This window comes from Sapajus apella, unplaced genomic scaffold (genome assembly GCF_009761245.1).
Source record: "Sapajus apella isolate SASKATOON/1434 unplaced genomic scaffold, GSC_monkey_1.0 scaffold10, whole genome shotgun sequence".
Lineage (NCBI taxonomy): Eukaryota > Metazoa > Chordata > Mammalia > Primates > Cebidae > Sapajus > Sapajus apella.
The window spans coordinates 30911012-30925882 of record NW_022436950.1 but is presented as its reverse complement, the minus strand read 5'-3'; the positions used below and the strand labels follow the sequence as shown (position 1 = coordinate 30925882).

Genomic DNA, 14871 nt, shown 5'->3' with positions numbered 1-14871 from the left:
ATGTTTTTAATTGAGCATTTTAAATTATTCTATTTTCTCTTTTTAAAAGCATATCAGTTGTATTCTTTTTACTTTTTTAGTGATTACCCTAGAGTTTGCAATAACTTACAGCTAATCCACATTTACTTTCAAATAATACTATACTACTTCCCAATTTTTCCCTCCTATTTGTTGTATCATTGCCATTCATTTCACTTACATATAAGCATGCATACATATGTAGTTGAATACATTGTTGCTATTATTATTTTGAACAAATAGTTATCTGTCACATCAACTAAGAGTAAGAAAAAGAAAAGTTTTTGCATTATTTCTTCTTTGATACGTTTCGTTGTGTATTAATAGATATAAGTTTCTGACCTATATCATATTCCTTCTCTCTGAAGAAATTCTTTTCAGCATTTTTTGACATGCAGGTCTACTGGCAAAAAATTCCCTCAGTTTTTATTTGTCTGACAAAGTCTTTGCTTCTCCTTCACTTTTGACGGGTATCATCAGGGTACAGAATTCTAGGTTAGTCGCTTTTTTCTCACAACACCTTAAATATTTCACATCATTCTTTTTGCTTGCATGGTTTCTGAGGAGGAGTCAGATGTATTTATTATCTTTGATCCTCTATAGCTAAGTTTAAAATTTTTTTTCTTTAAATAGAGATGGGGTCTTGCTGTGTTGCCCAGGCTGGTCTCAAACTCCTAGCCTCAAGCGTTATCTTCTTGCCTTGGCCTCCCAAAGTGTAGGGCTTACAGGTCTGAGCCACCATGCTTAGCCTCTAAGGTGGTTTTTTTCAAGATGTTTTTCTTTATTTTTGATTGTCTACAGTTTGAATACACATAGTTTTGCCTAACTGTAGTTTTTTTCGCATTTATCCACACTCATGTTCTTTGAGCTTCCTGTACTTGTGGCATGGTAATTGACATTAATCTGGGGGGATATTCTCAGTCATTATGGTTTCAAATATTGCTTGTGTTCCTTTCTCTCTTCTTTTTTTGGTATTCCCATTACATTTATATCATACCTTTTGTAGATGTCCCACAGTTCTTGGATATTGTTTGTTAACCTACCTCTTCCTGGGTAGGTTAACTCTGATATAACTCCAGTAGATTAGGCTCTGGTAAAATAGTTTTTCCTTAGGGCAGGACTTGTTATGAAGAACAGAATGCTCTGATATATTTTAAAATTGTTTATTCTCTCCCACTGTTGGAAGCCGGAAGCCGGAAGGAATTTTTCTCTGACATTCATGTGAGGACATGGTATATCTGAAAGTGAAACTCCCAGAAGCATCCCCAGCACCCCCATGGCTGGGTTTACCTAGAATTTGTATCTCTGGTTTGTTTACAGTGAGCCTCGAGGAGTTTGTCAATTTGAGTCTAGGTTTTCTTGGTTCCCATGGAGGTTTCTGCTCCAGTGAGTTGTGATTCTCTCTATCTGCTTGTCTGCCTCTGCAGTATTTGGGACAGCATTTGCTTTGTGACCTCACTTTTCTGATGGAGCTAAGAAAATTTGATGATTTTTCTGTTTGCTCAGGTTCTAGTTGTTGGGATGGAGTGAAGATCCTCACATGCTAGACCAGAAATGGAAAGTCTTATTTTTTACTTTTGAGTACTTAAGTGTTTTTCCTTGGAACAATCCTGTTCTCTTACGTAGCAAATTTAGGAAATTGTAACAGTGGTAAATTTCTGTTATCCCCATACTGTAGGTATTCTGATTTTGCCAGTTGCCTTAATAGTGTCCTTTGTACTGATTTTCCCCCAATCTGTGATCCAGTTGAGAATCATACATTGAATTTAGTCATGTGTCTTGGTTTTCTTTACTCTGTAACAGTATCTTAGTCTTTCTTTGTGAAGAGGGAAGACCAGTTGTTTAGTAAAATGCCCATCAATTTAAATTTGTCAAAAGCTTCCTATGATTAGATTTAGGCTGTGCAGTTTTGGAGCAGAAATACTATGTGAGTGCTACATCCTTCTTAATCTGTTATGTTATAAAGGACACAATACAAGTTTATCCCATTGATGGTGTTGACTTGATCTCTTGCATGTTGTGTTTCTCCACTGTAGTTACTATTGTGTCCTTTGTAATTAGTAAGTAATATGTGTGGGAGATACTTTGAAAGTGCATAAATACTCTCTATCTTACTAATCTTTCAGTCAATAGTTTTAGCATTCACTTATGATACTTGTTGAAATGCATTGTTATTATATTTGCAAAATGGTGATTTTTCTAAATCCGTCATTGCTTCTACATTTATTAGCTGACATTTTACTCTGTAAAGGTTTCCCTTGTTGCAGACTTTTGGGTGAAGTGTGGAAGGGTGACATGACCTGATATATGTATAATACACACACACACACACACACACACACATTTTTTAAAGACAGAGTCTTGCCGTGTTGCTCAGGCTGGAGTGCAGTGGCATGACTTCAGCTCACTGCAACCTCCACCTCCCGGGTTCAAGAGCTTCTTGTGCCTTATCCTCCCGAGTAGCTGGAATTATAGGCGCCTGCCACCATGCCCAGCTAATTTTTGCATTTTTAGTAGAGACAGGGTCTCCCCATGTTGGCCAGGCTGGTCTTGAACTCCTGACCTCAGGTGATTCACTCGCCCCAACCTCACAGAGTGCTGGGATTACAGGTGTGAGCCACCATGCCCAGCTGAAATAGACAAATTCTAAATATATTTTGATTGTAGAGCTAATAGGATTTGCTAATCACCTGGATGTAGGCTTCAACAGAAAGATATCAAAGATGACTCAGGTCTTTGGCCTGAGTAGTTGAAGGGGTGGAATTGCCAACTGGGAGGAACAGTTTGGTTTTAGACACGTTGAATTTGAGATATCTTGTAGGCATCCAAGTGAAAGGTCAAATAGTTGGTTTATGAGTCCAGGATTTAGGAGAGGAGTACAGGCTAGAGATATAAACTTGGATGTTGTCCTCATGGTATTTCAAGCTATGGACTTGGATGGAGATCAAGAGAATGAGTGTGAAAAGGGAGGAAATAAAGACTAAGGATTGAGATTGGAGAAATCAAAAGAAACCAGAAAAGGAGACAGAGGGAGAGGCCAGTGAGGTAACAGGAAAACCAGGAGGGTATTTATCTTATTAGTCAAGTGGAGAAAGTTTTTCAAAGAAGGGAAGCTATGTGGCTGATATGTTAAGTAAGATGAGGAGTGAAAACTGACTATTGGATTTAATGACAACATTGGTAATCTTAATTGTTTTTTTTTTTTTTTTTTGATAGGGAGTCTTGCTCTGTTGCCCAGGCTAGAGTGCAGTGGCACGATCTTGGCTCACTGCAACCTCCACCTCCTGGGTTCAAGCAATTCTCTTGCCTCAGTAGCTGCGATTACAGGCACGTGCCACCATGCCCAGCTAATTTTTGTATTTTTAGTAGAGACGGAGTTTTACCATGTTGGCCAGGCTGGTCTCGAATCCCTGACCTTGTGATCCTCCCACCTCAGCCTCCCAAAGTGCTGGGATTACAGGCGTGAGCCACTGTGCCCGGCGGACATTGGTAATCTTGATAGGCAGTTTCAGTGGGTTGTTTGGGGTTCAAGAGATAATGGAAGAATTACTGGAGATGGGAGTTTTGCTGTAAAGTAGAGGGAAATGCAGAAGAGGGATGTGGAGTCAAGAGATGGCTTTTTAAAAAGATAGGGAAAATTATAGTATTCTGTTGGCATGTTTAGAAGTTTAGGGATAACTGTGCTAATTCACAGTGTATCTCCCTATGTTTTGAATTAATGCTAAGATTGATGTAAGTCTTAGGAAACATGTAATTTAGTCAATGAATGCTGTCTCTAAATATAATTTTAATCAGTATTCTTGCTACTAGCCTACTTCTTAGAGCTTTTGACAGCAAAATTGACTAATTTTCTTTTATTCTTGTTGCAACTATATTAGAATATGTACAGGGATAGTTAGAATGATAGAGAAGTAGAATGTATGGATAGTGCACCCACTGGAGAAGAGATTAAAATTAATTAAGACATTATAGCAAGATTTCACTGAAAGACTAGGCCAATAAATAAATAACTGACTATTAAAAAAAATTGCTTATTGGCCAGGCGTGGTGGCTCATATCTGTAATCCCAGCACTTTGGGAGGCCAAGGTGGGCGGATCACAAGGTCAGGAGATCAAGACCATCCTGGCTAACACAGTGAAACCCCATCTCTGCTAAAAATACAAAAAATTAGCCTGGTGTGGTGGCACGTGCTTATACTCCCAGCTACTCGGGAGGCTGAGGCAGGAGAGTCGCTTGAATCCAGGAAACGGAGGTTGCAGTGAGCCCAGATTGCGCCACTGCCCTCCAACCTGGGTGGCAGAAAGAGACTGTCTCAAAAAAAAAAATTGCTTATTGACTATTTGATATCAGTGCTTTGCTATTAACTGACACTTTGCTAAACCTGCGAATAATTTAAATTATTTAAAAAATATTTTATCTTCATACAGGGAAATCTTGGTTTTCAATTGACACCTAATTGCAGGTGGCAGCCCTGATACATATTAGTTGAGTTTAGGTTTTAAACATATTAGTCCAGCTACTTTAGATAGATTAATCTCTTATTCTTGATATATTTATCTGTAAAATAGAGCCAGCAATACATATTAATAGGATGCTGTGAAGATTAAATTTGGGAAGTACAGATTCTGCTGTAATGAAGGAGTTATATAGTTTAATACATCATAGGTATTTTTGACTTTTATCCTTTACGTGGAAGCTAAAATTGGGTTTAATTTTTTCTAGATAGAAGTTAACTAAATTTTTAGTTACTTTTTCTTTTAAATGAATTAAAGCTTGTTTGATGCTGTTGGTATTACACTTCTAAGTCATTTGTTTGGTAACTTTGCCAAGAGTCAGAATTAAGGATATGTATGAATACTGATATTATGAGAAAAACACATTTCTTGTATTTTTTTTTTACTGACAAAATAATGTAATAATATTTGAGGATAGTATTTTAAATATAGGTCTACTAGTGAGAAGAAAATAATTCTTTTTTGGGGAATAACACTTTGCTTATTTGGCCTTCAAAATTAGTGTTCCTTTCATCAGATTGATTGCATTGCAGATAATTCAACTATGAAAACCTTACTTCATGGGCTATGCAAAAACAGGAAGCAGGCTAGATTTGGCCTGTGGGCCATAGTTTCCTGACCCTGATCTGGAAGATTATTTTGCATTTAGTTGTCATTCTTTATATTTGTCAGTTAAAAAAAAGTCCACTAACTTGCAGCATTTTAACAAGAAGACTTTGTATCTATTCCTTTTGAAATATTACTGATATATGAGCTATATAATTGTTTTCCTGTAATTTTTCCATAACTACTTCCTTTTAAACTTATTTCCAAGTAATTTTATACACACAATTTTAGAATTGCAAAATATAGACTTACATAGAATTGCAAATATCGTACAGAGTTTCTGGGTATCCTTTACCAAATTTCTTTCAATGATAACATAATGCATAAGCATCATAATTACTTTTAAAAGTACCCTTAACATTGGTAAATAAATATTTATTTAAAACTAAATTTTCTCTGTAATTTTATTTATTGAAGAAGAATTTACACCTGTGATTTCACTTTTTGTTTTTATTTCCAGATCAGCCAGCGTTACTAACCTGTCACTGGATAGATCTGGTTCTCCTATGGTACCTACATATGAGACATCTGTCAGTCCCCAGGCTAACCGAACATATGTTAGGACAGAGACCACTGAAGATGAACGCAAAATTCTTCTGGTACTGGTCCAATATCCTTGACGCATTGCTGGTTTTGAGCATAGAGAGTGTTTATGTGACGGAATCTTTTTTTAATTTTTGAGACAGAGTCTCACTGTGTCCCCCAGCCTGGGGTGCAGTGGTGTGATCTTGGCTCACTGTAACCTCTGCCTGCTGGATTCAAGCGATTCTGGTGCCTCAGTCTCCCAGGTAGCTAGGATTACAGGCACATGCCACCACACTTGGCTAATTTTTTGTATTTTTAGTAGAGATGTGGTTTCACTATGTTGGCAAGGCTGATCTGACCTCAAGTGATCTGCCCCTCTCAGCTTCCCAGAGTGCTGGAATTATAGGCGTGAGTCACTGCACCTGGACTGTCACTGAGTCTTTTAAAAAAGATATATAAATGAAATAGCATATCAGTTCAACAGAAGTGATTAGCTTCAGTTTTACTGGGATTACCTGAGTGATAGGTCAAGTATTCTATATTCATTGCATTAATTTTCTTTACCCCTTTATCTGGTAAAATCAGAATTCAATTGCCTACATAAAAAGAGAGCTTAACTCTTAGGTTCCATATTGCTATTTAAGCTTTGAAGCATGTTTGTTATACACATGTAGCACTTTTCAGACATTTAATACTATATGTGAAATAATAATTATTGAATTTATCTGTGCATAAAATACTGTGTTCAATTCTAAGAGTGACTCAGAGAAATGGAAGATATAGCTGTGTCCTCAAGCTTATAATTCAAAAGTAGAAATAAGAGCCAGGTATGGTGGCATGTACTTATACTCCCAGCTACTTGGGAGGCTAGAGCGAGAGGCCAGGGGGTTGAGGCTGTAGGGTGCTGTGATCATGCCTTTGAATAGCCACTGCACTCCAACCTGGGCAACATAGCAAGACCTTGTCTCTAAGACAACAAACAAACCAGCAAACCCACAAAAGGTAAAAATAAGATTAGTAGGAAGAGGCTTAAGAGTGGAAGTAGTAATACTTTAATAATAAAAGAGTATCAAATAAATAATATGACTGTATGTCATATAAGAATTCAAAAAATAGAAAGCTCATTACTAATGAGGGAATCAGGAAAAGGCTTAAACTGAAGGGCTTGAACTGGACCTTGAGTGATGGAATAGTTTTGGATAGGCAGTGAGAATGGCGAATCTTATTTGAAGGTGTGAAGAAAGATACAGAGATGAGAATAAACATGGCATTTTCCATGGCCAGAAGTAGGATTTTTTAATTGGGAGAGAGTTTAAGTAGGAGTCAGGGGGCAATGAGAAAGGAAAGTTATTTGGGACTACCTGATGGAAGGCAGTGAATTCTAAACTTAGAGGTTTAGATTTGAACCTGTAGTTGCTGAGGAACATTCAGAATTTTTTTGAGCAGGGAGTATACAAAAGCTAACCTGGCAGTTGGGTACATGGTGAGAATCTGGTGGAGTTTCAGCCTCTAGGAACAGTTAACCTTAGGTTAGTGTGATTGACTGTTGTCTCCCTCTGCCTTGCCCTATCTTCAAAGAAGAATACATAAGTAGGAGATTGATAATATGTGCCATTGACTGAAAAAAGAAGTATTTGGAATAGTTGGTTTTCAAGAGAAAAAGTCATATTTGGAATTAGATGAGCCGAGTTCAAGCTGTTCCCACGTATGTGTCATTTGTATTAAGTCATGTGAGTTAGCTACTATAAAGAAATCCAAACTGGGTTTCTTTTTATGAGTCTAAAAATCACAGGAAAACATCTGAAAAGGTATATAGCATTTTTCTGAACAGTAACTACTTGCTGTTAATGTGATTGCAGGACAGTGTTCAGTTAAAAGACCTGTGGAAGAAAATCTGCCATCACAGTAGTGGAATGGAGTTTCAGGATCACCGCTACTGGTTGAGAACGCATCCAAACTGCATTGTAGGAAAGGAATTAGTCAACTGGCTAATCCGAAATGGGCACATTGCCACAAGGTATTCTGATCTTAGAAAGAGGTTTCAATATTATTTATTTATTTTGAATGAGGAAACATTTGAAGATAATAAGAGTTACAGATTTCTTTTTAGAGTTAGGATGCTGTTTGTTTTTTGTAATTAATGGTTTAGGTTGCTGATTAGTTAACTCTCCTCCAATCTGAGTTTTAACCAATAGAGAACAGATGCAAGGAGTACAAGGAGCCAAATAGGATCATAATTTACCTTATTAAAAGCAGAATAACTCTACTAAAGGAGGATTGGAGAATGTAGCTGGAACCTAAGGCCAAAGAATTCCCCTGCTACTGTTTGCTAATCTAGACATTGTAACCGGTGTTGAGTATTGGATCCATAAGCTATGCCTGTCAGGTCCTAGCTTGCCTGCCTCATAAATCATTTATAAAAAGAGTAACAGGTCATGCTTTTCAAATAAACATATCCCCTAGCTTTTACTATTTTCTCAGATTAGCTACTCCTCCACTCATGGGAAGAAAAAGGTATGTAAAAAAGTAGAGAGAGAAATAACTTTAAGCAGCGAAGCCCTGGTTGTAATTTTGGCTATATATATTTTTTAACTTTGTGCTTTTAGTCAAGTTATTCAATTTCTTTGAGATTTCTGCAACATGAGGAAAATTCTGTGGTCCTGTGAAGAAACTGAAGGGATGAAGTAATATTGGCTGAAGTGCTTTATAAATTGTGAAATGCCATATAATGTAATGTGTCTTTAAGTGTCTATTTCATGTATATATATACACACACTATATATATATACATGTAGATAGGTATATACATATATACACACACACATATTTTATGCCTGTATCTCTAATATTTGGTATTGTCTTATTAAAATGAAGCTCCTTGAAGGTAGGAGCTTTTCTCAACATTGTTTATTCTGTTAAGTGCATGGATGGAACGCTCAGTCAATGCTTGCTGTTATTAAAATTAGGTTTTGTTAGATCTTGCCTTACCAGTAGTTTCTTCTCCTTTACTATAGTACCTGGAAGAATCTTTTAATTTGCTTTAAGTCTTCTCTTGTTTTATCCTTTACTTATCCAAGGGCCATTGGAAAATCTAACTCTGATTAGAACTTATCTGGTATTTATAAAACTATTCTGACTGACTTTTAAAACTTCATTTTTGTGGGTCTTGATTTAGGGCACAAGCTATAGCAATTGGACAAGCAATGGTTGATGGACGTTGGCTGGATTGTGTTAGCCATCATGACCAGCTTTTCAGAGATGAGTATGCGCTGTATAGACCACTGCAGGTACTTTTCAGTGTTTACTGCCCATTAGAATGTAGCAAGCTTATTTTATGTCTTTCTTCATCAGTGAGAATAAAGAGTACTTTACTGGAAGATAATTTTTCTAACATTTTTTTCTGTTGTTTGAGTAAAGCGAAAACATTTTTTACATGATAGGCAGCAATGATGAAAATGCTGCCATTAGAATCAAACATTTTATTGTTTACTTTAAATTTGATCAGACAATAAAAAGGAAAAAATAAGAATCAAACACTTTATTCAGTTGGTGTGGTAGTTCTTAAATTTGTCTTTATGGTATTATAAGTTGTTTATCATTTAACTTTAATGGTTTTCAGTTTTATTATGCCTATGTTTTTAGAACTGAGAGTATAAAAAAATGAAAAATTTTATGACATCTATTGAAATAGTTTTGACTCTAGCACTATTGTATAACAATGGTATACTGATGAATATATATATTTTTATTCTACTTCTAGGGAAGTAGAAATTATTTAAAAATAGAACTTTAAAGAAAAGATACACTTTTACTCTTGGTTTATGTAATTTGATATATATAATATATAGGTTATATATATACACACATATATAGACGTATCTACACACACACACACACACACACACACACACACACACGTGCATTGCTGACCCTTGAGAGTTAGGGATACTGACCTCCTGCATAGTTGAAAATTCATAGATAATGTTTGACTTCCCCAAAACTTAACTGCTAATAGCTTACTGTTGACTGGGATCTTTATCGATAACAGGCAATTAATACATATTTTGTATGTTGTATGTATTATATACTATATTCTTACAATAAAGTAAGCTAGAGAAACATGTTATGAAGAAAATCATAAGGAAGAGAAACTATATTTACTCTTTAGTAGGTGGAAATGGATCATCACGAGGTCTTCATCCTCGTTTCATGTTGAGTAGGCTGAGGAGGAGGGAGGAAAAGAAGAGATTGCTTTTGCTGTCTCAGGGGTGGCAAAGACAGAAGAAAATCTACGTATAAGTAGAGCCATGCAGTTTAAACCCTTGTTCAGGGGTCAACTGTGTAATGTTTAGTAACACCTTTGTGAACTAAAATTGGAAAGTCAGTGGTTAGAAGAGACAAATGGCTCCAAAGACTGCTGTAGTGATTAAAAGTTACTTTCCAAGATGTGTTCTGGATAGAGTTGCCCCAGAGTTAAAATAAATTCTTAGCTATCTTCACTCTCAGGACTAAGGCATGAAATGAAGCACTATAAAATCTGTATCAAAAAAGCTTTGTTTTTAATTTACTACCTAAGCCCTCTAGCTAATGAAAATTACAATTTTAAAGTGTGGAATCGTCAATATGGTTTATAACTTAGTTTTTGTTTATTTATATATAAATATATAAATTCTATTGTTAGGTGGTAGAAATATTGGACTTCAATTTATTTGTAGTGTGACAGCCTCAACATTGTTGCCATTGAGGGCCAATTGCTTGGATCCTGTCTTCATCTTTTCAGAGTACAGAATTTTCTGAGACACCTTCTCCAGACAGCGACTCGGTGAACTCCGTGGAAGGACATTCTGAGCCATCGTGGTTTAAAGACATAAAGTTTGATGACAGTGACACAGAACAGATAGCTGAAGAAGGTGACGATAATTTGGCTAGTGAGTTTGATTTTCTAACATTTTAGTTTTGATGGGTCATTACTGTGTATGTATGATAAAATGATTATCTTGTTTGTTGAAATAATTCTGCTTTATGATTTATGGCTCCAACTAAATGGAAACATCTGACAGCAGTCCTTGTCTTAGATACAGTATTTTCTTAAACCAACTTGTTTAGGCTGACATTTCTAGATTTTACCGTAGTCTGTAGTTTGCAGCAGCTTAAAAATAACTGAACTAATAATATGGCAGCAGACAACTTTCTCATCTCTTCACTATGATATCAGACTTTCTCTCTGCAGAACCTCCAATATATTTCTTCATTTTAAAAATTGATTTAATATTTAACTTGTTCAAATTTTTATTAAGTCTACACAGAAGTACATGAAAATACTGTATCCATTTTGGTATTGCACATTGGGCTTGTATATTAAAAAAACATTTTTCTCCTTTCCTCCAATACCCTGATAAAACGCATTTTTACTCCCCTCCTCTCCCTATATTTCTTTCCCCTTCCCAACACTAAAAGATTCTGCCAGTCCTAGCAAGCGCACATCAGTCAGCAGTTTCCAGTCCACAGTGGACAGTGACTCAGCCGCTTCTATCAGCCTGAACGTGGAGCTGGACAACGTGAACTTCCATATCAAGAAGCCCTCCAAGTACCCACATGTGCCCCCTCACCCTGCTGACCAAAAAGGTAGGAGGTAGTCACCATCTGGAATCCAAACACAGGCTGGACAGCTGGGCCATAGGATCTCATGCCAGCCTGTCCTTCTGGCTTCCTCTGTCCCATATGGCTAAGGGGATTTGGTGTGGGTTTTGTTCTACCCTTTCTCATTTCTCCCACACCTCCTTCCCATACCTTTTTTGGTTGATTCCTTTTATTTCTTGTTTTCTCCCTCAGCACCACCATGCCCAGTTTAAAGCTTGTAGTCTTTAAAAGGAACTACATCTTACTGCTCTTCCCATAATGTGCAACTTCCAAGGTGGCATTTCTTTGCATTTATAACATGGATGTTCTGCTCTATTCTTTTCTCTTTCTTCATTTAACATTTTAAAGCCTATTTGCCTTTGCTGTTACCTAGTAACATAATATTTCACTAAAGCCATTAAGATGCTTGAACTAGATTGGGGAAAAATCATTCACATATTCCAAAATATCTCCATAATAATTCATAATGGTTATTAAGTATATTCTATATTTATTAAAATAATTTCTTCTCTAATTAATATAAGATGAATTTATTATTTTTAGCATCTTATTTGATGCTTTAGTCTACTGGCTCAAAAATAATAGTGACCATATTTAAAATACATTTGGTGTAAAAGGAGAAAGAAGGTAAACACTATCAAAATCTAACATAGCAGCACATAAGAAAATGCCTGTTTTTAAAATGGATGATGAGGTTTACTCTACTGGATATAATTAGAAGCAAATTTAAGTTATAGTCCTATCGTGGAATTGTGTAAAAGTGAATAAATAAAAAATACATGAGTGAATAAATAATTGTGGGATTTTGTTATGTTGTAATAACTGAAAAATTATTATGATAAAGATGAAGCACTTTATTCCATGATTTTACCTGGAGTTTGTATTTTAAACATATAACTGTCTAAAGTTGAATTATCTCCTTACTTAGATCTGAAATGCTTGCCTAAGTTTTGCACACTCTATTTTGAGCCTAAAAATGTAATCAGGAAACAGAAGCTTTTGAACTAAATAAACATTTATACTGAAATGATTTGATACAAGTTTATATTTCTCCAACGAATTTCTCATAATTGTCACTATTAGCCATTATCAAGATGTGGTAAAATGGCACTTAAGAGTTATAGTAATAAAAAGATATATGTTTTTTTAAAATAAGAAATTTAGAGAGGGTGTGGTAAATGAGGAGACTTGACTAGCATTGAACATCTTTATGGATATCCTCAAAACAGAAATTGGAAAAATGATGGAGAATATTTGGGTGAGTATGAAAGGATGGAAAGCAGATAGGACAATTGTGTGAGAATTAACTATAGATGGTAGTCACATGGAGGCTATTATGAAGGTTTTGAATATAAACTTACAGATATGGGTCACAGGCACACAGATGATGAATATCTATTCTCTGGACACACCTGTTGGCAATTGCATTTTGCCGTAAGCAGAATGTGAAGTATACTTTTGACTTGCTGATGATTTCACCTTTTGAAATGTTAAAGAAGTTTTGAAAATCTTGAAGAAAGTGACCTGTCATCATAGAATTTGTAATAGCGAAGGATAGACTGCTGAGCACAGTCAGATACTTACTTTTGAAAACCTAACTTGAGAACATTCAGAGTCGAATGGAACAGGAGGCTCCAAAAATGACATTGTTTTGGTACGACTCCCGATTGTATCTCCAAGGAAATTGACAGGAGAAGCGCCTGCAGACGACACAAATATGACTCCTTTGGAACCTCCCTGATCTCAATCCTTTTTTTTTTAAAGAGAGAACCTGGCTGTGTTGCTCTGGCCAGAGTGCAATGGCACAATCTCGGCTCACAGCAACCTCCACCTCCTGGGTTCAAGTGATTCTCCTACCTCAGCCTCCCAAGTAGCTGGGATTACAGGTGCGCACCACCATGCCCAGCTAATTTTTTTGTATTTTTAGTAAAGATGGGATTTTATCATGTTGGCCAGGCTGGTTTTGAACTCCTGACCTCAAGTGATCCACCTGCCTTGGCATCCCAAAGTGCTGGGATTATAGGCATGAGCCACTGCGCCTGGCTCTCAATCTTTTAAAAAAATTGTCTATGAAAGCTATAAGTGGCAACTTCATAGGAGAATGAACCTGAAAGAGGGGCCAGCACTTTTAAGAAAAATGACAGGATACTAGAAGCCCAGCTTGCACTGAAGTTTGGAGAAAATACCAAGGATATCTGAGAAAAATTTAAAGTTTGGTAGAAAGAAAAACTAGGCCAGTTACTTGGGAAAGTTTATATAATATTGATTGATGACTTAAAAAAGGCTTTTTTTTTTTTTTACTCTCCACTCTTTAGATTAATCTTATCAGGAAAGAATATACATGGTTAAGAGGAAAGTGAAGTCCAGGATAATGAAGAGATTAGAGAATTAGTGAATTTTTAAAGTAAGTCTATTGCTAGGTTTAGGCAAACTATATGCCGGGTTATTGAAAGACTTTTGATGTGGGATCATGGAGCCAGAGTTTGTTATCTTTGAAGAGTTTCAAAGAGTTGGAGAGAGTCTAGATTACTATAGTGATAGATGCATTAATGTTTTTTTTGGAAAAGATGGGTCCTTGATGTGACATTGGAAGCTGGCAAAATGTAGAGCAGTGTAGTGAACAGAATGTACTGTGGTATTTAGAAAAGGGGTTGGTGGTGATTAGGCACCAGCATTGGTTAACCAAAATAAATCATTCCAAAACAACCCCATTTCCTTTTTTTATGGTGATACAAGATTAATAAATCAGAAGACTATGATAGATACTATCTTCGTTGATGTTAATAAGACATTTAATGATCTCTTAATAGCTTTGTAGGCAAAGAGGACAATTTCGTACTTGAAGTATGTTAAAAGTGGCAAAGGCAGTGGTCATATTTGTTTAAAGCATAGGCTTTAGAGTCAGCTTTACTTTTAAATTATAAATTGACAAATTATAATTATATATATTTATGGGATATAAAAAGATGTTACAATTTATATATAAAATATGGAAGGATTAAGGAATAAATAAGGATTTGAAATGATGGATATGTTTATTAAACCGAACTAATGCACATATTCGTCATTTCAAATCCTTTTTGTTGGGGCAGGCGCAGTGGCTCACACCTATAATCCTAGCGCTTCGGGTGGCTGAGGCACGTGGATTGCTTGAGTCTAGGAGTTTGAGACCAGTTTGGGCAATGTGGCAAAACCCCATCTGTGCAAAAAATGCAAAAAAATTATCCGGATGTGGTAGTGTGCTCCTGTGGTCCCAGCTGTTTGGGAAGCTGAGGTGGAAAAATTGTTTGAGCTCGGCAGATTGAGGCTGCAGTGAGCCATGATTTTGTCACTGCAGTCCAGTCTGGGTGACAGAATGAGACTTTATCTCAAAAAAAAAAAAAAAAAAAATCCTTATTATTCTTAGTGATGAGAACCTTTGAAATTTACTCTTAGCAATTTTGAAATATACAATACACTATTAACTATAGTCATCATGGTGTGCAGTATGTCTCAAAAACTTATTCCCCCTGTCTGAATGAAATTTTTTTTTTTTTTTTTTTTTTTTTGAGACGGAGTTTCGCTCTT

At 36.1% G+C, this 14871-nt stretch overlaps 1 protein-coding gene across 23 annotated transcripts in view; it reads left to right on the top strand.

Annotated features, from left to right (window-relative positions):
* The window catches only part of PIKFYVE (phosphoinositide kinase, FYVE-type zinc finger containing), a 98199-nt gene that overhangs the window by 36069 nt on the left and 47259 nt on the right, over positions 1-14871 (top strand). For 16 of the 23 annotated variants that reach the window (XM_032278420.1, XM_032278430.1, XM_032278419.1 and 13 more), the window contains 5 exons: positions 5600-5738; positions 7524-7681; positions 8840-8951; positions 10445-10592; positions 11122-11289. In XM_032278420.1, the coding sequence (XP_032134311.1) occupies positions 5600-5738; positions 7524-7681; positions 8840-8951; positions 10445-10592; positions 11122-11289 (725 nt within the window). Of the gene's footprint in view, positions 1-5599; positions 5739-7523; positions 7682-8839; positions 8952-10444; positions 10593-11121; positions 12425-14871 lie in introns of those variants that run through there. The other 7 variants (XM_032278422.1, XM_032278421.1, XM_032278418.1 and 4 more) reach the window with 6 other exon arrangements.